The sequence below is a fragment of the Dendrobates tinctorius genome, unplaced genomic scaffold (genome assembly GCF_039654945.1).
Source record: "Dendrobates tinctorius isolate UK_male_01 unplaced genomic scaffold, ASM3965494v1 ptg000056l, whole genome shotgun sequence".
NCBI lineage: Eukaryota > Metazoa > Chordata > Amphibia > Anura > Dendrobatidae > Dendrobates > Dendrobates tinctorius.
In genome coordinates this window covers 6,236,471-6,262,947 of record NW_027361724.1, presented here as the reverse complement: position 1 = coordinate 6,262,947, position 26,477 = coordinate 6,236,471, and the positions used below count along the sequence as shown (strand labels likewise).

Genomic DNA, 26,477 nt, shown 5'->3' with positions numbered 1-26,477 from the left:
TTTCTTTTCAGATCCACCTGGCAAACCTGAAGTAATAAGTGTAACTAGGAGTTCTGCAACACTCATTTGGACAGAACCAAAATATGATGGTGGTCATAAACTGGTTGGATACATTGTTGAAAAACGTGATATTCCAGCAAAGAGCTGGATGAAGGCCAATCATGTCAATGTTCAAGATTGTGCATTCACTGTCAATGATTTAATAGAAGGTGGAAAATATGAATTTAGAATACGAGCTAAGAATACTGCCGGCGCTGTCAGTCCTCCATCTGAGACAACAGGAACTGTTGTTTGCAAAGACGAATATGGTATGTGCTGAGCAGAAAATAGGTTGGATCTTATTTAGTAAATGCATCCTTTCTTATTTGCAGTTTCTTATGTTGTTTTGTTGTTTTTGCTCTTGCAGAGGCACCAACTATTATTATTGACTCAGCAGTAAAAGAAGGTTTAACAGTTAAAGCAGGAGATACCATTGTCATGACTGCTACAAGTATCCTTGGCAAACCACCTCCAACATCAGTGTGGTCTAAAGCAGGAAAGGATTTTAAACCTTCTGATATTGTACAGATTGAAACAGGTCCAACATCATCAACACTTTCTGTCAAATATGCATCTCGTAAAGATTCTGGAGAATATACAATCACTGCCAGCAATCCTTTCGGCACAAAAGAAGAACATGTACATGTCAAAGTTTTAGATGTCCCTGGACCTCCAGGACCAATTGAAGTTAGCAATGTATCTGCAGAGAAAGCAACACTCAATTGGTTGCCTCCTGCTGAAGATGGTGGTTCTCCGATTACTTCTTATACACTAGAAAAGAGAGAGACCAGTCGTTTGCTTTGGACCCTGGTGGCTGAAAATATTCAATCTTGTAGACATATTGTTAGCAAACTTATCCAAGGAAATGAATACATCTTCCGTGTTTCTGCTGTTAATCACTATGGAGTAGGCGAACCTGTCCAGTCTGAACCGGTTAAGATGGTGAATAGTTTTGGTAAGGATTATTATTAAAATTAGAAGGGTACAATCTTAAAGCAGCAGTGACTCCATAATTTTAAACTATAATTGCATTTACTTTTGTTTTTAAGGACCACCTGGACCTCCAGGAAAACCAGAAGCAACAAATGTTACTAAAGATACAGTGACTATAGCATGGAAACGCCCAGCTGATGATGGTGGTAGTGAGATTACTGCCTACCATGTGGAAAGAAAAGATAAGAAAGGATTAAGATGGGTGAGAGCAACAAAGAAGCCTGTTTCTGACCTTCGACTTAAAGTGTTGGGACTCACAGAAGGAAATGAATATGAATTCCGAGTGAGTGCAGAAAACAAGGCTGGCATTGGACCACCAAGCGATTCTTCTCTGCCTGTTTTAACAAAAGACATTGCATGTAAGTACTGTATTTCATCTTAGACAAAACAAAATATAAGTGTTAGTAAAAAGTATATGAGCAAAAGAAGACATTTTGATAACAGTAGAAGTAAAATTTTTATCTGTGCATAAAAATGTACTAATGTAGTGACATGTACAGTATATTTTCTTGAAATATCAAATCAAATTACCGTAGTTATTTCATGTTGAACTGAAACCTTATTCAAACCATCACCTTATTTTAACATTCTGCATTTCTTTCTTGTTACAGACCCACCCGGTCCTCCTTCCAATCCAAGAATCACAGATACAACCAAATCTACTGCTGCATTGCATTGGGGCAAGCCTCACTATGATGGTGGCCTTGACATCACTGGATACATTGTGGAACACCAAAAAGAAGGAGAAGAAGAATGGGTTAAAGACACCACAGGATCAGCACTTAGAATCACTGAGTTTGTTGTGGCCAACCTCCAACCTGCTAGCAAATATAAATTCCGCATACGTGCCATTAATGCTGCAGGTTCTGGAGAACCAGCACAAATTGATGATGTTGAAATTAAAGACCGTGAAGAGACACCTGACTTTGAACTTGATGCTGAGCTAAGAAGAACTCTTGTTGTTAGAGCTGGCCTAAGCATTCGAATTTTTGTACCAATTAAAGGACGGCCAACACCTGAGGTTACTTGGATGAAAGGGGACATTCCACTCAAAGCCCGAGCCAACATTGAGAATACAGAATCATTTTCTCTGCTCATCATTACAGAGTGCAACAGATATGATGCTGGAAAATATACTATGACTCTTGAAAATGCAGCTGGAAAGAAAACAGGATTTGTTAATGTCAAAGTTTTGGATTCCCCAGGACCTCCATTAAACCTGAAAGCCAGAGATGTTTCAAAGGACAGCATCACCTTGCAGTGGGATATGCCACTCATAGATGGTGGTTCCAGAATAACAAATTACATAGTTGAAAAGCGTGAATCTACAAGGAAGGCATATTCAACAATAACAACCAACTGCCAGAAATGCTCTCTGAGGATTCCTAATTTAGCTGAAGGATGTGAATATTACTTCAGAGTGCTAGCAGAGAACGAGTTTGGAATTGGGGAACCCGCTGAAACAGCTGAGCCGATAAGAGCATCTGAAGCACCTTCTCCCCCAGAAAGCCTTAATATCATGGATGTTACCAAGAACAGTGTGAGTCTTGCCTGGCCAAAACCAGAACATGATGGTGGAACCAAAATTACAGGTTATGTCATTGAAACACAGAGAAAGGGTTCAGATCAATGGACTCATATTGCTACAGTTAAAACATTGGACTATCTAGTGAAAAATCTCAATGAGAATGAAGAATATGTGTTCCAAGTAATGGCAGTCAATAGTGCAGGAAGAAGTGACCCAAGGGAAAGCAGACCAGTAATTGTTAAAGAACAGATGATGCTTCCAGAATTTGACCTACGTGGCCTTTATCATAAGACTGTGCTTGCTAAAGCTGGAGACAACATTAAAGTTGAAATTCCTGTGCTTGGAAGGCCAAAACCTGCTGTGACATGGAAAAAGGGTGAACAAGTTCTCAGAGAAACTCAGAGAGTTAACGTAGAACGCACATCAACTGCAACCATCTTAAATATCAATGAATGTATAAGAAGTGACTCTGGAAAATATACTTTAGCAGCTAAAAACATTATTGGAGAAATAAGTGATATCATTGAAGTTCAAGTTCATGATATTCCTGGAATTCCAACAGGACCCATCAAGTTTGATGAAATTTCATCTGATTTTGTTATCTTATCTTGGGATCCTCCAGAGAATGATGGTGGTGTTCCAATAAGCAACTATATTGTGGAAATTCGAGAAACCAACAGTACTAATTGGACTGAGTTGGCTTCTACAGTAATACGCACAACTTTTAAGGCAACAAAACTTGTAACTGGATTGGAGTATCAATTCCGCGTTAAAGCTCAAAACAGGTATGGAACTGGACCTTCCCTCAACTCAGAGTCTGTGGTTGCTGCATATCCATTTAAGGTTCCAGGGCCACCAGGAACACCACAAGTTATTGCAGTTACAAAAGATTCCATGACAATCAGCTGGCATGAACCAGTCACAGATGGTGGAAGTCCAATTCTTGGTTATCATATTGAAAGAAAAGAAAGAAACAGTATACTATGGCAGACAATCAGCAAAAATCTGGTGGTAGGAAATATATATAAATCCTCAGGGCTTACTGATGGTATTGCATATGAATTCCGTACTGTGGCAGAAAATATGGCTGGCAAGAGTAAACCAAGCAAGTCTTCTGAACCAACATTTGCTCTTGATCCAATTGATGCACCAGGAAAACCAGTTGCTATCAACATTACCAGACATTCAGTGACCCTACAGTGGACAAAACCAGAATATAATGGTGGATTTAAGATCACAGGATACACAGTTGAGAAAAGAGATCTTCCCAATGGCCGCTGGCTGAAGGCTAACTTCAGTAACATATTAGACACTGAGTTTACCGTCAGTGGATTAACTGAAAATTCAGAATATGAGTTTAGAATAATTGCAAGAAATGCTGCTGGTGCTCTTAGCCAGCCATCTGAACCATCTGATGGTTTAACTTGCAGAGATGATATTGAAGAACCAAGGATAATGGTCGATGCCAAGTTTAAAGATGTTATTATACTAAAGGCTGGAGAAAATTTCCGACTTGATGCTGATGTTTCTGGTCGTCCAATTCCAACCTTGTCTTGGACAAAAGAAAGCAAGGACCTTGAGGATACAGCAAAACTAGAAATAAAATTAGCAGATTTCTCAACAACATTAATAAATAAAGACTCTGCACGAAAGGATGGTGGAGCATACACGCTTACAGCTTCTAATCCAGGCGGTTTTGCTAAACATGTATTTAATGTTAAAGTCCTTGACAGACCAGGCCCATGTGAAGGCCCGTTGGCTGTATCTGAAGTCACAGCTGAAAAATGTGTGTTATCATGGTTGCCACCATCAGATGATGGAGGTGCGAAGATAGATCACTACATTGTGGAAAAACGTGAAACAAGTAGATTGGCTTGGACAAGTGTTGCAACAGATGTCCAAGTAACAAAATTCAAAGTCACCAAGTTACTAAAAGGAAATGAATATGTTTTCCGTGTTATGGCTGTAAACAAATATGGAGTTGGAGAAGTCTTGGAATCAGAACCTACTCTTGCAGTTAATCCATATGTATCACCTGATCCACCTAAGGCTCCAGAAGTAACAACTGTTACAAAAGACACTATGATTGTTTGTTGGGGACATCCCGAGTCTGATGGAGGAAGTCCAATAACAAATTATATTGTGGAGCGACGTGACAAAGCAGGGCTCCGTTGGGTTAAATGCAACAAGAGAGTTCTCACAGATTTGAGATATAAAGTTTCTGGTCTTACTGAAGGTCATGAGTATGAATATAGAGTAATGGCTGAAAATGCAGCTGGAATTAGTAAGCCAAGCCAATGTAGTCCATTCTATAAGGCATGTGATACCGTATTTAAACCTGGCCCACCTGGAAACCCAAGAGTACTAGACACAAGTAAATCTTCAATTACAATTGCTTGGAATAAACCAGTTTATGATGGTGGATCAGAAATAACTGGATACAATGTGGAAATTTCCCTTCCTGAAGAAGATGAATGGAAGATTGTAACACCTCCTGCTGGACTTAAAGCTACTTCCTTTACTATCACAGGACTTAAAGAAAATCAGGAATATAAAATACAGATATATGCAGTAAACTCTGAAGGAGCAGGTGAATCTGCCCTTGTTCCAGGATCACCAAAAGCTGAAGAAAGAATGATACCACCTGAGATTGAATTGGATGCTGAACTTCGTAAAGTTATTAACATAAGAGCTTGTTGCACATTACGATTGTTTGTACCTATTAAAGGAAGACCTGCACCAGAAGTTAAGTGGACAAGAGAAAATGGTGAACCTATAGACAGAGCAACAATTGAATCAACAAGTTCCTATTCTCTACTAATTGTGGAAAATGTGAACAGATTTGATGGTGGAAAATATATGCTCACAGTAGAAAACAGCTCAGGAAGCAAGTCAGCTTTTGTTAACGTCAGAGTGCTTGATACTCCAGGGGCACCTCAAGATCTAAAGATAAAGGAAATTACGAAATCTTCTGTCACATTAACTTGGGAACCTCCACTTATTGATGGTGGATCTAAAATAAAGAACTACATAGTAGAAAAGCGGGAATCAACCAGAAAAGCATATTCAACAATAGCAGCTAATTGTCACAAGACCAGCTGGAAAGTAGATCAGTTGCAAGAAGGCTGTAATTACTATTTTAGGGTTCTGGCAGAAAATGAATATGGAATTGGCTTACCAGTTGAAACACCTGACTCAGTTAAAGTATCAGAAAGACCACTGCCACCAGGCAAGATCACTTTGGAAGATGTTACAAGAAACAGCGTTTCTCTATCTTGGGAAAAGCCAGAACATGATGGTGGAAGTAGAATTGTGGCCTATATTGTAGAAATGCAAAGCAAAGGAAGTGAGAAATGGGCAACATGTTCTACTGTTAAAACAACTGAAGCAAAAATAACTGGATTGATTCAAGGAGAAGAATATATGTTCCGTGTATCAGCTCAAAATGAAAAAGGAATCAGTGATCCAAGACAACTCGGGGTGCCAGTGGTTGCTAAGGACCTTGTTATTGCACCAGCATTCAAGCTTCTATTTAATACATTCAGTGTCTTAGCGGGTGAAGACCTTAAAGTTGATGTTCCATTTGTTGCACGTCCTAAGCCTTCTGTGACATGGCACAAAGATAATTTACCATTAAAGCAGACAACCAGAGTGAATGCAGAGATTTCAGAAAATATCTCTTTGCTAACAATTAAAGAAGCTTCAAAAGAGGATGTTGGCCAGTATACAGTTAAACTTGCCAATTCCGCAGGGGAGGCAACTGAACAGCTTAGCATTGTTGTTCTTGACAAGCCAGAACCACCAACAGGTCCAGTTAAAATTGATGAAGTGACAGCTGACAGTATTAGCTTTACATGGAATCCTCCCAAATATGATGGTGGAAGCTCTATCAACAACTACATTGTAGAAAAACGTGACACTTCAACAACAATTTGGCAAATTGTATCAGCTACAGTGGCAAGAACAACCATAAAGGCTACACGACTTAAAACAGGCTGTGAATATCAGTTCAGGATTGCAGCTGAGAATAGATATGGAAAGAGTGGCTATTTGGTATCTGAATCAGTAATTGCACAATATCCATACAAACTTCCTGGTCCACCTGGAACACCATTTGTTTCCGCAGTTACAAAAGATAGTATGGTTGTACAGTGGAATGAGCCTGTAAATGATGGTGGTAGCAGGATTCTTGGATATCATGTGGAAAGCAAAGAAAGAAACAGCATTCTTTGGGTGAAATTGAATAAAACAATCCTTGCAGACACAAAGATTAAGGCAACAAACATTGAAGAAGGTATTGAATATGAATATAGAGTTTATGCTGAGAACATTGTAGGCATTGGCAAGCCAAGTAAAGTATCTGAATGCTATGTTGCCCGAGATCCATGTGATCCCCCTGGACGTCCTGAGGCAATAATTGTCACAAGAAATTCTATTACAGTTCAGTGGACAAAACCTGAATATGATGGTGGTAGCAAGATCACTGGCTATATTGTTGAGAAGAAAGAGCTACCTGATGGACGATGGATGAAGGCCAGTTTTACAAATGTTATTGAAACTCAGTTTGCAATTACTGGACTGGTTGAAGACCAACGATATGAATTCCATGTAATTGCAAGAAATGCTGCTGGAATATTCAGTGAACCTTCAGAAAGCACTGGACCAATTACAGCAAGAGATGAAGTAGAGCCTCCCCGTGCAAGCATGGACCCAAAATACCGGGAAGTCATAACAGTAAATGCTGGTGAAACATTTAAGATTGATGCAGATGTATTTGGCAAGCCAATTCCTTCTGTTCAGTGGTTTAAAGGAGGTGAAGAACTTGTAAACACAGCCAGGCTTGAAATAAAAGGAACAGACTTTTTCACATCCCTAAGTGTTAAAGAAGCTATTAGAGTGGACAGTGGTCAATATATCTTACTGCTGAAAAATGTTGCTGGTGAAAAATCTGTACCAGTGAGTGTAAAAGTTCTAGACAGACCAGGACCCCCTGAAGCGCCAATTACTATCACTGGTGTAACTGCTGAAAAATGTTCATTAGCATGGAAGCCTCCAAAACAAGATGGTGGTAGCGAAGTTGACCACTATATTGTTGAAAGAAGAGAAACAAGTCGATTAGTATGGACAGTTGTTGATTCAAATGTTCAAACTCTGAGCTGCAAAGTGACCAAACTCTTGGAAGGAAATGAATACATTTTCCGCATCATGGCTGTAAACAAATATGGTGTGGGAGAACCCCTTGAATCAGAAGCAGTCATTGCAAAGAATCCTTTTGTAGTCCCTCAAGCTCCAAAAGCTCCTGAAGTAACAGCTGTAACCAAGGACTCAATGATTGTTGTTTGGGAAAGGCCAGCATTTGATGGTGGAAGTGAAATAAGTGGTTATGTTCTTGAAAAGCGTGACAAAGAAGGTATACGTTGGGTCAGATGTAACAAACGATTGGTCAGTGAATTGCGCTTCAGAGTTACTGGACTAGTTGAATCCCATCTTTATGAATTTAGAGTTTCTGCTGAAAATTCCGCAGGGCTGAGTGAACCAAGTCAGTCATCCATATATTACAAAGCTGCAGATCCTATTTATAAATCTGGTCCTCCAAACAATCCCAAAGTTGTGGATGTTACAAGATCATCAGTAATCCTCTCTTGGGGCAAGCCCATCTATGATGGTGGTTGTGAAATTCAAGGATATATTGTAGAGAAGTGTGACGTCAGTACAGAGGAATGGTCTATGTGCACTCCTGCAACTGGCATAAAGGAAACCCGGCTTGAAGTCGAAAAGCTTTTGGAGAAACATGAATATAAATTCCGTATATGTGCAGTGAATAAGGCTGGGGTAGGGGAACATGCAGATATTCCTGCTTCAATTATTGTTGAAGAGAAACTGGAAGTACCTGACCTTGATCTTGATCCAGAATTGAGGAAAGTTGTTAATGTAAAGGCTGGTGGCTCACTAAGATTATTTATTCCCATTAGAGGACGTCCAGCACCTGAAGTTAAATGGGCAAAAGTAGATGGAGATATTAGAGAAACAGCCCAGATTGATGTAACCAGTAGCTTCACCACACTTGTGCTTGACAATGTTAATAGATTTGATTCTGGCAAATATACTCTAACAGTTGAAAACAGCAGTGGAACCAAATCTGCCTTTATTAGTGTAAGAGTCTTGGATACACCTAGTGCACCAGTAAATTTGAAAATTAAAGATATCACCAAGGATTTTGTGTCACTGACTTGGGAGCCTCCTGCATTGGATGGTGGAGCTAAGATAAAGAACTACATAATTGAGAAACGAGAAACCACAAGAAAAGCCTATGCTGCGGTTGCAACAAACTGCCACAAGACATCATGGAAGATAGATCAACTACAAGAAGGTTGCAGCTATTACTTCAGGGTAACAGCTGAAAATGAATATGGCATTGGTTTGCCAGCTGAAACACCTGAATCCGTGAAGGTCTCTGAGGTCCCTCAACCTCCAGGAAAAATAACAGTAGTTGATGTGACAAGAAACAGTGTATCATTATCTTGGGAAAAACCTGAACATGATGGTGGCAGCAAAATCATTAATTATGTTGTCGAAATGCAAGCAAAGGGAAGTGACAAATGGTCTGAGAGTTTGCGTGTCAAAGCTCTTGAAGCAACAATAACAAACTTGGCTCAAGGAGGTGAATACCTTTTCAGAGTAATTGCTGTAAATGAGAAAGGAAAGAGTGACCCTAGATCACTTGCTGTTCCAGTGGTTGCCAAAGACCTTGTAATTGAGCCTGATGTACGACCAGCATTTAGCAATTACAGTGTCCAAGTTGGACAGGATTTGAAGATTGAAGTTCCAATTTCTGGAAGACCAAAGCCAACAGTCACTTGGACAAAGGATGGCCAGGCCCTCAAGCAGACTACTAGAGTTAATGTTACAGATACAGCACACCATACAATATTGCTGATAAAGGAAACAAATAAGGATGATGGTGGAATGTATGCCATTACAGTTTCAAATGTTGTTGGACAGAAAGTAGCATCAGTTGAAATTATAACACTAGACAAGCCTGATCCACCAAGTGGCCCAGTGAAATTTGATGATGTGAGCGCTGATAGCGTTACAATATCTTGGAATCCTCCAACCTACACTGGCGGCTGTCAAATCACAAATTACATAGTTGAAAAAAGAGATACAACAACTACACTTTGGGAGACAGTTTCAGCAACTATTGCGAGAACTACACTTAAGGTATCAAAATTGAAAACCGGAACAGAGTATCAGTTTAAAATTTTTGCTGAAAACAGATATGGAAGAAGCTTTGGACTGGACTCTGAATCAGTAATAGCACAATATCCATATAAGGAACCTGGGCCTCCTGGTACACCGTCAGCACCAACAATAACAAAAGATAGCATGGTTGTCCAGTGGCATGAACCTATTAACGATGGAGGCAGCAGAGTGATTGGTTATCATCTTGAACGGAAAGAGAGAAACAGCATAATGTGGACAAAAGTGAATAAAACTATCATACCAGACACATATTTTAAGAACACCAATCTCGAAGAAGGCATTGAATATGAATTTAGAGTTTATGCAGAAAATATTGTTGGCATTGGTAAATCAAGTAAAATTTCAGAGTGCTATGTTGCTCGAGACCCATGTGACCCTCCTGGCTGCCCAGAACCAATAATTGTAACAAGAAATGCTATAACTCTAGTCTGGAAAAAGCCGGAATATGATGGTGGCAGCATGATTACAGGTTATATAGTTGAAAAGCGTGACTTGCCTGAAGGACGCTGGATGAAAGCAAGCTTTACAAATGTAATTGAAACACAATTTACAGTAACTGGACTTACTGAAGATGAGAAATATGATTTCAGAGTTATTGCAAGGAATGCTGCTGGAACCTTCAGCAGACCTTCAGATAGCACTGGGCCAATAACTGCCAAGGATGAAGTAGAACCACCAAGAATTTCAATGGATCCAAAATACAAAGACACAATAGTCATAAATGCTGGTGAAACATTTAAACTTGACGCAGATGTGCATGGTAAACCTCTTCCTTCAATTCAGTGGTTCAAGGGAGATAAAGAAATTGAAGAATCAGCTAGATGCGAGGTTAAGAACACTGATTTCAAAGCCCTCATTATTGTCAAAGATGCTATTAGAATTGATGGTGGACAATACATTTTGCAAGCTTCTAATGTTGCAGGAACCAAATCAGTACCTATCCAAGTGAAAGTTCTGGATCGTCCTGGACCTCCTGAAGGTCCAGTTCACGTTACTGGAGTTACAGCTGATAAATGTTCTCTTGCATGGGGTCCTCCACTGCATGATGGCGGAAGTGATATTTCCCATTATATAATTGAAAAACGGGAAACAAGTCGCCTTGCTTGGACTGTTGTTGCAACAGAAGTTGTAACTACTTCTCTAAAAGTGACAAAACTTTTGGAAGGAAATGAATACATCTTCCGTGTAATGGCTGTTAATAAGTATGGAGTCGGTGAACCATTAGAGTCTGTACCAGTTCTAATGAAAAATCCATATGTGCCTCCTGGTGCTCCAAAGTCTCTTGAAGTAACAAACATTGCAAAGGACTCTATGACAGTCTGTTGGGGCAGACCAGATAATGATGGTGGTAGTGAAATCATTGGCTATATTGTAGAAAAACGAGACAGAGCTGGCATAAGATGGACTAAGTGCAACAAACGCAGAATTACAGATCTGAGATTTAGAGTGACTGCATTAACAGAAGATCATGAATATGAGTTTAGAGTATCTGCTGAAAATGCTGCTGGAGTTGGTGAAGCAAGTCAACCTACAGTTTACTTCAAGGCAACTGATCCTGTATTCAAACCGGGGCCTCCTACAAATCCACATGTTGTGGATACAAGTAAAAATTCTATTACTGTTATTTGGGGAAGACCAATTTATGATGGTGGCAGTGAAATCCAAGGGTACATTGTAGAGCTATGCAAAGGAGATGATGAAGAATGGACAATGTGCACCCCACAGACAGGACTACAAGTTACTAAATTTGAGATAGCAAAACTTATTGAGCATCAGCAGTACCAGATTCGCATATGTGCATTAAATAAGTCTGGTGTAGGTGAGCCAGCAGCTGTGCCAGGAACAGTGAAACCAGAAGACAAACTGGAGGTGCCTGAAATAGACCTTGATTCTGAACTAAGGAAAGGAATATTGGTTAGAGCTGGAGGAAATGTTAGAATTCAAATACCATTCAATGGAAGACCAATTCCAGAGATCAGCTGGTCAAAAGAAGATGGAGAACTTACTGAAAAATCACAGATTGAAAGAGGACTTAACTTCACCCAACTTTCAATAGATAATGTTGATAGAAATGATGCTGGAAAGTATATTCTCAAACTTGAAAACAGCAGTGGTTCAAAATCTGCTTTTGTGACAGTGAAGGTGCTTGATACACCAGGTGCTCCAGCAAACCTTGTGGCTAAAGACATCAAAAAAGATTCTGTCACACTCACATGGGAACCTCCACTCATTGATGGTGGTGCCAAAATAAAGAATTATGTTGTAGACAAGAGAGAATCAACTAGAAAAGCGTATGCAAATGTCACAGCAAAATGCAACAAAACAAGCTACAAAGTTGAAAATCTTACAGAAGGAGGTATATATTACTTCAGAGTAATGGCTGAGAATGAGTATGGCATCGGTTTACCAGTAGAAACAGTGGACTCAATAAAGGCTTCTGAAGCACCATTGCCACCTGGCAAAATTACCCTTACTGATGTAACTCAAAGAAGTGTATCACTTTCATGGGAAAAACCTGAACATGATGGTGGAAGCAGAATTATAGGTTATCTAGTAGAATCTCAACCAAAGGGAGTTGAAAAATGGAGCACAGCCACAGAGACAAAAACATGCAATGCTGTTGTATCTGGACTGAGCCCAGGACAGGAATACTCTTTCAGAGTTCTTGCATACAATGAAAAGGGAAAAAGTGATCCAAGACTCTTTGGCATTCCTGTAATAGCAAAAGATTTGACAATTGAGCCAAGTTTCAAACTAATGTTTAATTCTTATAATGTACAAGCTGGGGAAGATCTGAAGATTGAAATTCCAGTTATAGGTAGACCTAAACCCAATATCAACTGGACTAAAGATGGACAATCACTGAAACAAACAACTAGAGTTAATGTAGAAGACACACCAGTATCAACTGTATTGCACATCAAAGAAAGTAACAAAGAAGACTTAGGAAAGTATGCAGTTACAGCGACAAACAGTGCTGGCACAGCAACTGAAGATATTACTATTGTTGTGCTTGACAAACCTGGTCCACCAAAAGGACCTGTACGATTTGAAGAAGTTAGTTCTAACTATGTTGTGTTTTCATGGGATGCACCAGAGTATACTGGTGGCTGTCAAATCAATAATTACATCGTAGAGAAACGAGACACAACCACTACTTCCTGGCAAACAGTATCAGCAACAGTTGCTAGAACAACCATTAAAGTGACAAAACTGAAAACTGGATCAGAGTACCAATTTAGAATCTATGCTGAGAATAGGTATGGCAAAAGTCCTCCTCTAGATTCTTGTGCTGTAATTGTTCAGTATCCCTATAAAGAACCAGGGCCTCCAGGAACTCCATTTGTAACATCACTTTCTAAGGACCATATGGTAGTACAATGGCATGAACCAGTAAATGACGGAGGAAGTAAAGTTTTGGGTTACCATTTAGAACGCAAAGAAAAAAATAGTATCCTTTGGGCAAAACTAAATAAGTCTCTTCTTCAAGACACAAAATTAAAAACCAATGGCCTAGAAGAGGGCATAGAATATGAATACAGAGTGTTTGCTGAAAACGTTGTTGGTATTGGCAAAGCTAGTAAGGTATCTGAGTGTTATGTTGCCCGTGATCCATGTGATCCACCAGGACGTCCAGAAGCATTGGTCATTACTAGACATCATGTCACTCTTCAATGGACAAAACCAGAATATGATGGTGGAAGTAAAATTACAGGTTACATAGTTGAAAGGAAAGAACTACCTGATGGTCGTTGGATGAAAGCCAGCTTTACAAATGTGTTAGAAACAGAATTTACAGCAACAGGCCTTACCGAAGATGACAGGTATGAATTCAGAGTTATCGCAAGAAATGCAGCTGGAATCTTTAGTGAACCATCAGAAAGCACTGGAGCAATCACTGCAAGAGATGAAGTAGATGCACCAAGGGCATCCCTGGATCCAAAGTATAAAGATGTTATTGTTGTAAATGCAGGAGAGACTTTTGTTCTAGAAGCTGACATTCATGGCAAACCTATTCCAGATATCACCTGGTCAAAAGATGGAAAAGATCTTGAGGCAACAACAGCACGAACAGAAATAAAGTCCACTCTTCAAAGAACAACATTAATTGTTAAAGACTGTATTAGAGTGGATGGTGGTCAGTATGTTCTGAACCTCAGCAATGTAGGAGGAACAAAATCAATTCCTATCACAGTAAAAGTTTTGGATCGTCCTGGGGCTCCAGAAGGTCCATTAAATGTTACAGGTGTAACAGTAGAAAAGTGCTACTTGGCATGGGGTCCACCCTCGCAGGATGGCGGTGCAAATATTTCCCATTACAATATTGAAAAAAGAGAAACAAGCAGATTATCTTGGACACAGGTTGCATCAAATGTACAAGCACTTAGCTATAAAGTCACCAAACTTCTAGCAGGAAATGAATATATTTTCCGTGTTGTTGCTGTGAACAAATATGGAATTGGAGAGCCTCTTGAGTCTGAACCCGTTCTGGCTCGTAATCCATTTAAGCCTCCAAGTGCACCTTCAACACCAGAGGTCTCAGCCATCACAAAAGATTCAATGGTAGTCACATGGGGACGTCCTCAAGATAATGGCGGGGCAGAGATAGAAGGATATATTCTTGAAAAACGCGATAAAGAAGGTATTAGATGGACGAAATGCAACAAGAAAAGATTAACTGATTTGCGACTTAGAGTAACAGGCTTGACAGATGGTCATTTCTATGAATTCAAAGTTTCAGCAGAGAATGCAGCAGGTGTTGGAGAAGTAAGTGAACCATCCATTTTCTATCGGGCATGTGATGCCAATTATCCACCAGGTCCTCCTAGTAATCCAAAGGTAACGGACACATCTAGGTCATCTGTATCTCTTTCTTGGAGCAAACCTGTTTATGATGGTGGTGCACCAGTGTCAGGTTATGTTGTTGAATTTAAGGAATCCGCAGCTGATGAATGGTCAACAGCAACACCACCAACAGGATTACAAGGCAAGCAGTTCACTGTAACAAAATTGAAAGAAAATACAGAATATTGCTTCCGTATTTGTGCCATCAACTCTGAAGGTGTAGGAGAGCCTGCTGTCATTCCAGGAACAGTAATTGCTGCTGAAAAACTAGAGCCTCCTGAGATAGAACTCGATGCTGATTTGAGAAAGACAGTCACTGTTCGTGCTGGTGGATCCTTGAGATTATTTGTTACAATCAAAGGAAGGCCTGAACCTGAAGTGAAATGGGAAAAAGCAGATGACAAACTTACCGAAAGGGCACAAATTGAAGTTACCAGCTCATATACAATGTTGGTTATTGACAATGTGAACAGATTTGATAGTGGAAGATATAACTTAACTTTAGAAAATAACAGTGGTTCAAAATCAGCATTTGTAAATGTTAGAGTACTTGATTCACCAAGTGCCCCTGTAAATCTTTTAGTAAAAGAAGTAAGAAAGGACTCAGTGACGCTATCTTGGGAACCCCCACTTATTGATGGAGGTTCTAAAATCACAAACTACATTGTTGAAAAACGTGAAGCTACCAGAAAAGCTTATGCAACTATTACAAGTAATTGCACCAAAAATACATTTAAAATAGAACAACTACAAGAAGGAGGTATCTACTACTTCCGTGTTTTGGCTGCTAATGAGCATGGTGTTGGACTGCCTGCACGTACTGCTGATCCAGTTAAAGTGTCTGAAGTTCCTCTTCCTCCCGGAAGAGTAAGTCTTGTTGATGTAACACGTAACAGCACAACAATATCTTGGGAGAAACCAGAAAGTGATGGAGGTAGCAAAATTACTAGTTACATTGTAGAAATGCAATCAAAGGGAAGTGAAAAATGGAGCACTTGTACTCAGGTGAAGACCCTTGAAGCAACTATTTCTGGACTGACAATGGGAGAAGAATATACATTCAGAGTAATTGCTGTAAACGAGAAAGGAAAGAGTGATCCAAGGCAACTGGGGGTCCCTGTAGTTGCAAAGGATATTGAAATTCAACCAACAATTGAACTGTTGTTTAACACTTTTAGTGTCAAAGCTGGTGATGATCTTAAGATTGATATACCAATTCGAGGGCGTCCAACTCCCACACTATCTTGGAAAAAAGACGGACAACCTCTAAAGCAAACAACTAGAGTAAATGTCCAGGTTTCAAAGACCTCTACCCTTCTTTCTATCAAAGAGGCCTCTAAGGATGATGTTGGACAGTATGAATTAATTGCTTCAAACAGTGCAGGATCATCAACAGTTTCTATTGGTGTAATAGTTCTCGATAAGCCAGGACCACCAGGACCAATTAAAATTGATGATGTCAGTGCAGACAACATTTCATTCTCTTGGAGCCCACCTGAATATGATGGAGGCTGTCATATAAATAACTACATTGTTGAAAAGAGAGACACAACTACTACAGTCTGGGAATTAGTATCAGCAACAGTGGCAAGAACATCCATTAAGGTTTCACGTTTGACAACTGGATCAGAATATCAGTTCAGAGTTTGTGCAGAAAACAGATATGGAAAGAGTCATTATTCTGATAGCTCATCAGTCATTGCTCAATATCCATTTAAACCACCAGGACCCCCAGGAACACCCCATGTTGCTCATTCAACAAAAGCTTTCATGGTTGTTAGCTGGCAACCTCCAGTAAATGATGGTGGTAGTCAAGTGATTGGATATCACCTGGAAAGAAAAGAAAGAAGCAGCATTCTTTGGGCTAAAGTCAACAAAGGTCTAATACCTGATACGCAACTTAAGGTAACAGGCCTTGAAGAAGGACTGATGTACGAATATCGTGTATATGCTGAAAACATTGCAGGAATTGGCAAATGCAGCAAATGTTGTGAACCTGTTGCTGCAAGAGATCCATGTGATCCTCCAGGTCAACCAGAAGTTACTAACATCACAAGAACAACTGTATCACTGGCCTGGAAAAAGCCACAATATGATGGTGGAGCAAAAATTACAGGATACATAATTGAACGAAAAGAGTTACCGGATGGACGTTGGCTTAAGTGTAACTTTACTAATATCCAAGAAACATACTTTGATGTAACTGCTCTAACAGAAGACCAAAGATATGATTTCCGTGTCATTGCCAAAAATGCTGCTGGGTTATTTAGTGAACCATCTGAAACAACAGGGCCCATCACAGTCAAAGATGATGTGGATGCCCCAAGAATTATGATGGATGTAAAATTCCGTGATGTAGTTGTTGTCAAAGCAGGTGAAGTCCTTAAAATTAATGCTGACATTGCAGGACGCCCTCATCCTATAGTATCTTGGACAAAAGATGGCAAAGATATTGAAGAAAAAGCAAGAGTTGAGATCACGTCAACTGACAACAGCACTGTCCTAGTAGTTAAGGACTGTATAAGAAGAGATTCAGGTCAATATGTGTTAACATTGCAAAATGTTGCAGGAACAAGATCTTTAGCTGTAAACTGCAAAGTACTTGACAGACCTGGGCCACCTGCAGGACCAATACAAATTGCTGGAGTAACATCTGAGAAGTGCTCACTTTCCTGGGGATCACCTCAAGAAAATGGCGGTGCTGAAATCGACTATTATATTGTTGAAAAGCGCGAAACAAGTCGTATTGCTTGGACCGTGTGTGAATCAGAACTTAGAACCTCATCTTGTAAGATTACAAAACTGCTAAAAGGTAATGAATATGTTTTCAGAGTTATGGGTGTCAATAAATACGGAGTTGGTGAACCATTAGAAAGTGAAGCCGTAAAGGCACTGAATCCTTATACAGTACCAAATGCACCAAAATCTTTGGAGATTACCAGTGTTACTAAAGAGGCTATGACCTTATGTTGGGCAAGACCTGAGAGTGATGGCGGTAGTGAAATATCAGGATATGTGATTGAAAGACGAGAGAAAAATAGCCTAAGGTGGATACGTGTAAACAAAAAGCCTGTATATGACCTTAGAGTAAAATCTTCTGGCCTGCGTGAAGGCTGTGAATACGAGTATCGTGTCTATGCAGAAAATGCTGCTGGCCTTAGTTCTCCAAGTGACTGTTCTCCATTGATCCGTGCAGTGGACCCAGTTTTCTTACCATCTCCACCTTCCAAGCCTAAAATTATAGACTCAACAAAATCAAGTATAACAATAGGCTGGGTAAAACCACTGTTTGATGGTGGCTCACCAGTCACAGGTTATACTGTGGAATACAAAAAATCTGATGAAACTGATTGGACAACTGCTGTAACAAATGTCAGAAACACTGAATATACCATAATTGCACTTCCATCAGGAGCAGAGTGTCAATTTAGAGTTAGATCTGTTAATAAGATAGGCCAAAGTGAGCCAAGTGTCAGCTCTGAACCGCATATAGTGAAGGATAGAGAAGAAGAACCTGTATTTGACATTGACAGTGAAATGCGAAAGACATTAATTGTTAAAGCTGGTGGATCATTCACTATGACAGTTCCATACAGAGGCAAACCAACTCCCAATGTCATGTGGAGTAAACCAGACTCTGACCTGCGTACAAGAGCTTCCATTGACACCACAAATACGCAAACATCACTTTCAATTGAAAAAGCGACAAGAAATGATTCTGGCAAGTACACACTTACTTTGCAAAATATTCTTAACACTGCAACACTTACTCTTGTTGTAAAAGTTCTTGATTCTCCTGGACCACCATCTAACATTGTTGTCAAAGAAGTTACAAAGGAATCTGCTGTCCTGACCTGGGATGTTCCAGAGAATGATGGTGGGGCACCAGTTAAGAATTACCATATTGAGAAACGAGAAGCAAGCAAGAAAGCATGGGTCTCAGTGACAAACAACTGCCATCGTCTTACTTACAAAGTATCCAGTCTACAAGAGAGTGCAGTTTACTATTTTAGAATTTCTGGTGAAAATGAATTTGGCATTGGAGTACCTGCAGAGACCAAAGATGGTGTGAAAATAACAGGTCAGTAAAACACTTATAGATAAATGTAATTAAAGAGCAGTCAAAAATTACAATAGTCTGGAATAGATGTTTAAGAGGCTTAATGTTTTACATACTTTATTCACAGAGAGACCTAGCCCACCAGAAAAGCTTGGAGTAACCAATGTGACCAAAGACAGTATATCGCTTGCTTGGTCCAAACCAGAACATGATGGAGGAAGTAAGATTTTGGGCTACCTTGTTGAAGCACTAGAAAAGGGTCAGCAAAAATGGGTCAAATGTGCAGTCGTAAAGACAACTCGTCATGATATCCGTGGACTGAAGGAAAACGTTGACTATTTCTTCAGAGTTTTTGCTGAAAATCAAGCTGGTTTAAGTGAACCAAAGGAGCTTCTCCTACCTATCACTGTCAAAGAAAAGCTTGGTATGTAATAGTAGACATGACATAATATGTATAAAAAAATTATCATCATACCTTATACCATTTCTGTTGTTTCTTTTTGCTTTATTTTTAACAATATCTCTTTTCCTTTTAGAACCACCTGAGATAGATATGAGAGGTTATCCAAGCAACACAGTATATGTAAGAGCTGGCTCAAACCTAAAAGTGGACATTCCAATTTCTGGTAAGCCTCTTCCTAAGGTGACGCTTAAAAGAGATGGACTTGTTGTGAAATCTACCTTAAGATTCAACACTGAAACAACAGCTGAAAGTGTAATCATCAATCTGAAAGAAAGTGTTGCTACTGATGCTGGAGCATATGAGTTAACTGCATCCAACTCTAGCGGAACTTCTCAATCAACTATCAAGATTGTGGTTCTTGACAGGCCAGGTCCAGCTGTAGGTCCAGTGATCATCAGTGATGTAACTGAAGACAGTGTAACACTACAATGGGAGCCTCCAGCGTATGATGGTGGTAGTCAAGTTACCAACTATATTGTCCTGAAGAGAGAAACAAGTACTGCTGCCTGGTCAGAAGTGTCCTCTACAGTGGCTAGAAATGTCACTAAAGTCATGAAACTCACCAAAGGAGAAGAATATCAATTCCGCATTAAAGCTGAAAATCGCTTTGGCATCAGTGATCACATTGACTCTCAAACTGTTACTGTCAAGCTTCCTTACAGTAAGTTTGATGGCATATATTAGCATTCATATATATGTTAATTTCAAGTTACTATTTCCTACAATCTACTGATTCCTGTTTTGCAGCTTTACCTGGCCCACCATCAACACCTTGGGTCAGCAATGTCACCAGAGAGAGCATCACAGTGGGTTGGCATGAGCCAGTTTCTAATGGTGGCAATGCAGTCATTGGATATCATTTGGAAATGAAAGACAGAAACAGCATTTTATGGCAGAAAGCTAGCAAAACTATAATCCGCACAACTCACTTTAAGGTGTCTAATATCAGTCCTGGACTTATATATGAATTTAGAGTATATGCAGAAAATGCTGCAGGCATTGGAAAAGTCAGTCATCCATCAGAACCTGTTCTTGCTATAGACGCTTGCGGTAAGTAAATTATTGATAAAATATATTAGCTATATTAGCCTAAAAGTATCCAAGAACCAAAGTATAGTGAATTTACTAGATGAAGCAATACAGTATAATCCAACTCTGTGACATGTCTTTACCACCAAAACCGAGAACGGGACAGCATGATTTTAGAGTTTATTTCTTGTACAAAACAGTGGTCAAAATGCCAAACTTTTTGTTCTCTTGTGTACCATACAGAACAAATACACACTCAGCCAAACCAAGCATGCATGTATATGTGAGTTTGGGGAAAAATAGTTGCTGATCCAGCATTCAATTACTAAGACAATCAGTTTTTGCTGATATTTTATTTTTGTATACCAAAATGTACCTAAAAACACAGATAAACAAATTTTAGAAAATCTAATCATCACATTACAACTTTCTTTACAGAGCCTCCAAGAAACATCCGTGTCACTGATATTTCAAAGTCTTCTGTGAGCTTGACGTGGCAGAAACCAGCATATGATGGTGGCAGTAAGATCACCGGATACATTGTGGAAAAACGTGATCTTCCAACTGGCCGGTTTACTAAAGCCAGCTTTACTAATGTTATTGAAACACAGTTTACAGTATCTGGCTTGACTCAAGGTTCTCAGTATGAGTTCCGAGTTTTTGCAAAGAATGCGGTTGGTTCTATCAGTAACCCATCTGAGGTGGCAGGGCCTATCACTTGTGTTGACACTTACGGTAAGTTCACTTAATATAATAAATTAATACAATTTCCAACTGCATCTTATATAATCAACTATGAAAAAAAGTTTGGCATATTAAAAACAGATACAAGTTATAAAGGGAAAATTGTCTTTAACATGCAAATTTTGCATTCCTTCACATTTTTCTGTAGGTGCACCCGTAATAGATGTTCCACCAGAATATACAGATGTTCTCAAGTTCAAAGCTGGTGTGGCAGTGAAACTGAAACTTGGTATTAGTGGCAAGCCTCAACCTAGCATTGAATGGTTTAGAAATGGAAAGGAACTTCAGACCAATGCTCAACTGTCCTTTGAAAACACCAGTGAGTCTTCAGGAATCCTCATTAAGGATGCAACACGAATCAACAGTGGAGTTTATGAGTTAAAACTGAAGAATGCTATGGGTTCTGCTTCAGCAAGTATCAGAGTACAAGTGCTTGGTATGTGTCCTAAAAACATCTTTATGCCACATATTTTATTTTACTACTTTTGTTTTGCATGTTGCTGTTTTAATATTTTTAAATGATAGAGATGTTGTTTTTTTCTTTTCTGCAGATAAGCCTGGTCCACCCACAGGACTTATTCAGTTCAAGACAGTGACGGCTGAAAAGGTTACCTTTATGTGGGAACCACCTTCTGATGATGGAGGGTCAAAGGTCACCCATTATATTGTGGAAAAACGTGAAACCAGCCGTGTGGTGTGGTCTTTAGTGTCAGAAAAGCATGAGGAATGTCAAATAACAGTTACCAAACTTATTAAAGGAAATGAGTACATATTCCGTGTCAGAGGTGTAAACAAATATGGAGTTGGAGATTCTTTGGAATCTGAACCAGTTATAGCAAGAAATGCATTTGGTAAGTAATAACCATAGTCATATATGTAGTGGTGTTTCACCAAAGTTATGTTTTTTGGATAATTTAATATTAATAAATGTGTTAATTTATTGTAGTTACACCTGGCCCTCCAAGTATTCCTGATGTACCCACAATTACCAAGAATTCTATGACCGTCACCTGGAGTAGACCTACTGTGGATGGTGGAAGTGATATAAGTGGCTATTACTTGGAAAAACGTGACAAAAAGAGCTTAAGGTGGTTCAAGGTAATCAAAGAATCTATTCGTGACACAAGACAGAAAGTAACTGGACTTACAGAAGATAGTGAATACCAGTTCCGTGTCTGCGCAATTAATGCTGCTGGGCAAGGTCCATTTTCCGACGTTTCAGATTTTTACAAGGCTGCTGATCCAATTGGTAAGCATATATTTCCCATCAGATTTTACAGATCATTAGGTAATATGCATATTTTTTTAAGGTGCACTGTTAATTGAGGATTTTTCCTATTGTAGACAAACCTGGGCAACCAACCAAACTGAAAATTGTGGATAGTACTAAGTCATCAATTACTCTTAACTGGACCAAGCCAGTCTATGATGGAGGAAATCCAATCACAAGCTACATCGTAGAGCTCAGAGAAGCAGATAATGAAGACTGGGCTGTAGTTAGTGCTAAGGGAGAAGTCCGAACAACTGAATATGTGGTATCTTTGCTTAACCCTGGCATTGACTATTACTTCAGAGTATCAGCTGTAAATGCTGCTGGAAATGGAGAACCTATTGAGATGACAGAAGCAGCACACGCCAAGGACATACTTGGTAAGCAATAATATTTTTAGCTATGCATTTTCTGCACATTTTTTAAGCCTTATGTCACAAATTGTATGCACTTCTTATTTTATTTGTTTTTGACCTTTACAGAGGAACCAGAGATTGACTTGGACGTTGCCCTCAGAACATCCATTGTTGCAAAGGCAGGTGAAGATGTTCAGTTAATGATTCCCTTCAAAGGACGACCTGCTCCAAGTGTAACATGGAGAAAAGGAGATAAAAACCTCAGCAATGACCCAAGATATAACATTCAGAATACCGAATCATCAACACTGGTTGACATATCTCAAGTTACACGCAATGACACTGGAAAATATGTTTTAACCATTGAAAATGGTGTCGGCCAGCCAAAATCAACATTTGTGACAGTTAAAGTGCTTGATACCCCATCTGAGTGCCAGAAGCTCCAAATAAAAAATGTTTCTCGTGGTACCGTTACACTCGTATGGGAGCCTCCTCTTATCAATGGTGGAGCTGAAGTCACCAACTATGTTATTGAAAAGAGAGATGCCACCAAGAGAGCATGGGCTGCTGTCACAACCAAATGTTCTCACACATCCTTCAAAATAACTAGCTTGTCTGAGAAAACATCTTACTTCTTCAGAGTTATTGCAGAAAATGAGAATGGCTTGGGAGAGCCATGCAGCACAATTGAGCCTGTGAAAGCATCTGAAATCCCTGGACCAATAAGAGATCTTACAATGAAAGATTCCACTAAAACATCTGTCACTCTTACTTGGAGCAAACCCGATTACGATGGTGGTAGCATTGTCAGTGAATATATATTGGAAAGCAAACTGAAAGATGAGAAGGAATGGTCACATGCAGGAGTCAGCAAAACTTGTGAGTTTGAAGTCTCCAAACTAAAAGAACTTTCAGTTCTTGAATTCAGAGTTTCAGCTAAAAACGAGAAGGGATTAAGTGATGGAGTTGTTATTGGGCCTATTACTGTTAAAGACTACATTATTCCACCTGAAGCAGATATCTCTGAAATACTTGGAGGACAAATCACAGTTCGCATTGGGCACAATGTACACATTGAGTTGCCATACAAGGGTAAGCCAAGACCAACTATATCTTGGTTAAAGGACAATATTCCTCTAAAAGAAAGTGAACATGTAAGATTTAAGAAAACTGAAGCCAAACTAAGCCTTAATATCAAAAATGTCAAGAAAGAAAATGGTGGCAAGTACACTTTGATTCTTGATAATGGTGTTATTCGCAAATCCTATGTGATCACAGTGATTACACTTGGCCCTCCATCTAAGCCAAAAGGACCTATTAGATATGATGAAATTAAAGCTGACAGCATCATAATGTCATGGGATATTCCAGATGACGACGGAGGAGGAGAAATTACATCATACAGCATAGAGAAACGTGAGACTTCTCAAACTAACTGGAAGATGGTTTGCTCCAGTGTTGCCAGGACAACATTTAAGGTTGTAAATCTTGTGAAGGGAACAGAATACCAGTTTAGGGTGCGTGCTGAAAACAGATATGGTGTGAGCCCACCTCTTAACTCTGTTGATGTCATTGCTAAGCATCAGTTTAGGCCACCAGGACCACCAGGAAAACCAGTTGTGTACAATGTTACAAGTGATGGAATGTCCATTACCTGGGATGCACCAATTTACGATGGCGGCTCTGAAATTACTGGTTTCCATGTGGAAAAGAAAGAAAGAAACAGCATTTTATGGCAAAAAGTTAACTCTTCACCAATATCCAATCGGGAATATAGAATCACCGGGCTAATTGAGGGTCTTGACTACCAGTTCCGTGTCTTCGCAGAAAATTCTGCTGGCCTTAGCCCAGTAAGTGAACCAAGCAAATGTACTCTGGCCGTGTCTCCTGTTGGTAAGTACAACAAAACACAAGCATAATTACTTAGTTATATACATCTTTTTTGGATTAATTTAATTTACCTTAATTATTAATATTTATTTGCAGATCCCCCTGGAACACCTGACTATATTGATGTCACAAGAGAAACGGTTACACTGAAATGGATCCCACCATTGCGTGATGGTGGCAGTAAGATTGTGGCCTACAGCATTGAAAAACGTCAAGGAAATGAGCGTTGGCTCAGATGCAACTTTACAGATGTTTCTGAATGTCAATATACAGTGACTGGACTGAGCCCAGGAGACCGGTTTGAATTTAGAATAATTGCAAGAAATGCTGTTGGAACAATTAGCCCACCTTCACAATCTTCTGGCTACATCATGACAAGAGATGAAAGCAGTAAGCATTATTTAAATTATTTAGCACTTATTATATCTTAATAGCAAAAAGATAGAAGGCCAGTAGCTGCACATTTAGGGGCCGATTCATTAAAACATTTACTCCAAAAGTATAGCATAAGAGCTTTGAAAAATTGCAAAAATGTTTGCACAGTGGGGAGTGACACAAAGATTTTGCAAATTTTGGCTTCTTCACGCCAGTTTGAATAGATTCTGCCAAAATGGTTGAAGCTTGGGAGACGTGGGATCGGGCCATGACCATGCCTGCCCATTATATTTATCAAATGTGCTGGCATTTTGGTAGCATTTCTGGCACAGCAGAGAGAGGCACACTCCACTCAGATGAGGCACCAATTTCATTAAGTGGCAAGCATCTCTTAATGAATTTGGTACCTTGTACTCCAGCAAGACTAGCGTAGCGTGAGCATGCAATATGCTAGTCTTGATTAATTGGACCTCTTAGTATTTAGCACATTTTATTATTCAACTTAATGTATTAAATGTATTATTAGTTAGTAAACTACATTTTATTTTGTACTTTACAGTAAAATTTACTACACATTAGATTAACTTTATTCAGTAGTTTGCACTAGAAGAACATAATATGCACCTCCATTATAGTGGTAAAACATCTATATTGCTTATCTTTAAAAATATAGAGGAAAAAAAAATCAACAAATACTGTATACTATGCATTTCATTATAGTCCTTGGTATTCCTGATAATTTATCCTGTAAATTAACTTTCCCCATAATTCAATATTAATTTAAAATATATATTTTCCTATAGTTGCTCCTAGCATTGAATTTGGACCAGAGCACTTTGAAGGCCTCACTGTTAAGGCTGGAGAAAGCATCAAAGTTAAAGCTTTGATCAAAGGACGTCCTGTGCCTCAGGTTATTTGGCTGAAAGACGGAAAAGAGATTGAAAAGAGGCTTGCAATAGAAACAAGCACTGGTATTGGATATAGCACTATTTTCGTAAGAGATGCTACACGTGACCATCGTGGTGTGTATGCTGTCGAAGCCAAGAACTCATCAGGCACCAAGAGAGCCGAAATGACAATACGGGTGCAAGGTATGTGTGAATTTCACAGACTATAATCATTAACAACACCCTCATATCCTTCATGTTATGTGCGAATGTTTCATAAGCCTAAAAGTCCAAATTACATATAATGAGGTCTACTAATATTCACAGAAACCTATTTTTAATTAACTGTTATTTTTTGACCAGATACACCCGGACCTGTTGGTGGACCTATAAGATTCAGCAACATAAGTGGTGAAAAGGTGACCTTGTATTGGGAACCCCCTGCCAATGACGGTTGCGCTGTCATAACAAATTATGTCATTGAAAAACGTGAGACCAGCAGATTGTCTTGGGCCTTGGTTACAGACCAGTGTGAAGCCTGCTCACACACAGTTACTAAATTAATCAAGGGAAATGAATATCAGTTCCGTATCTCAGCAGCCAATAAGTTCGGCGTTGGAAAAGCTCTTGACTCAGATCCTGTCATTGCACAGATACAATACAGTAAGTCAGAATTCTACTGAAGAGATAATTAAATGTAAAGTGAATGTATATAGATTTTAACAGAAGTAATGC

The 26,477-nt window shown here is 39.3% G+C and overlaps 1 protein-coding gene across 1 annotated transcript in view; it reads left to right on the top strand.

The window, feature by feature from the left end:
- TTN (titin) overlaps window positions 1-26,477 on the top strand; it is a 295,687-nt gene that overhangs the window by 245,277 nt on the left and 23,933 nt on the right. The window contains exons 320-335 of the mRNA XM_073577613.1: window positions 12-308; window positions 407-994; window positions 1,089-1,391; window positions 1,644-18,749; window positions 18,856-19,152; window positions 19,265-19,852; window positions 19,939-20,241; window positions 20,659-20,955; window positions 21,113-21,400; window positions 21,516-21,815; window positions 21,911-22,213; window positions 22,309-22,614; window positions 22,717-24,483; window positions 24,577-24,870; window positions 25,659-25,946; window positions 26,106-26,405. Of these exons, the coding sequence (XP_073433714.1) occupies window positions 12-308; window positions 407-994; window positions 1,089-1,391; window positions 1,644-18,749; window positions 18,856-19,152; window positions 19,265-19,852; window positions 19,939-20,241; window positions 20,659-20,955; window positions 21,113-21,400; window positions 21,516-21,815; window positions 21,911-22,213; window positions 22,309-22,614; window positions 22,717-24,483; window positions 24,577-24,870; window positions 25,659-25,946; window positions 26,106-26,405 (23,625 nt within the window). The remainder of the gene's footprint in view (window positions 1-11; window positions 309-406; window positions 995-1,088; window positions 1,392-1,643; window positions 18,750-18,855; window positions 19,153-19,264; window positions 19,853-19,938; window positions 20,242-20,658; window positions 20,956-21,112; window positions 21,401-21,515; window positions 21,816-21,910; window positions 22,214-22,308; window positions 22,615-22,716; window positions 24,484-24,576; window positions 24,871-25,658; window positions 25,947-26,105; window positions 26,406-26,477) is intronic.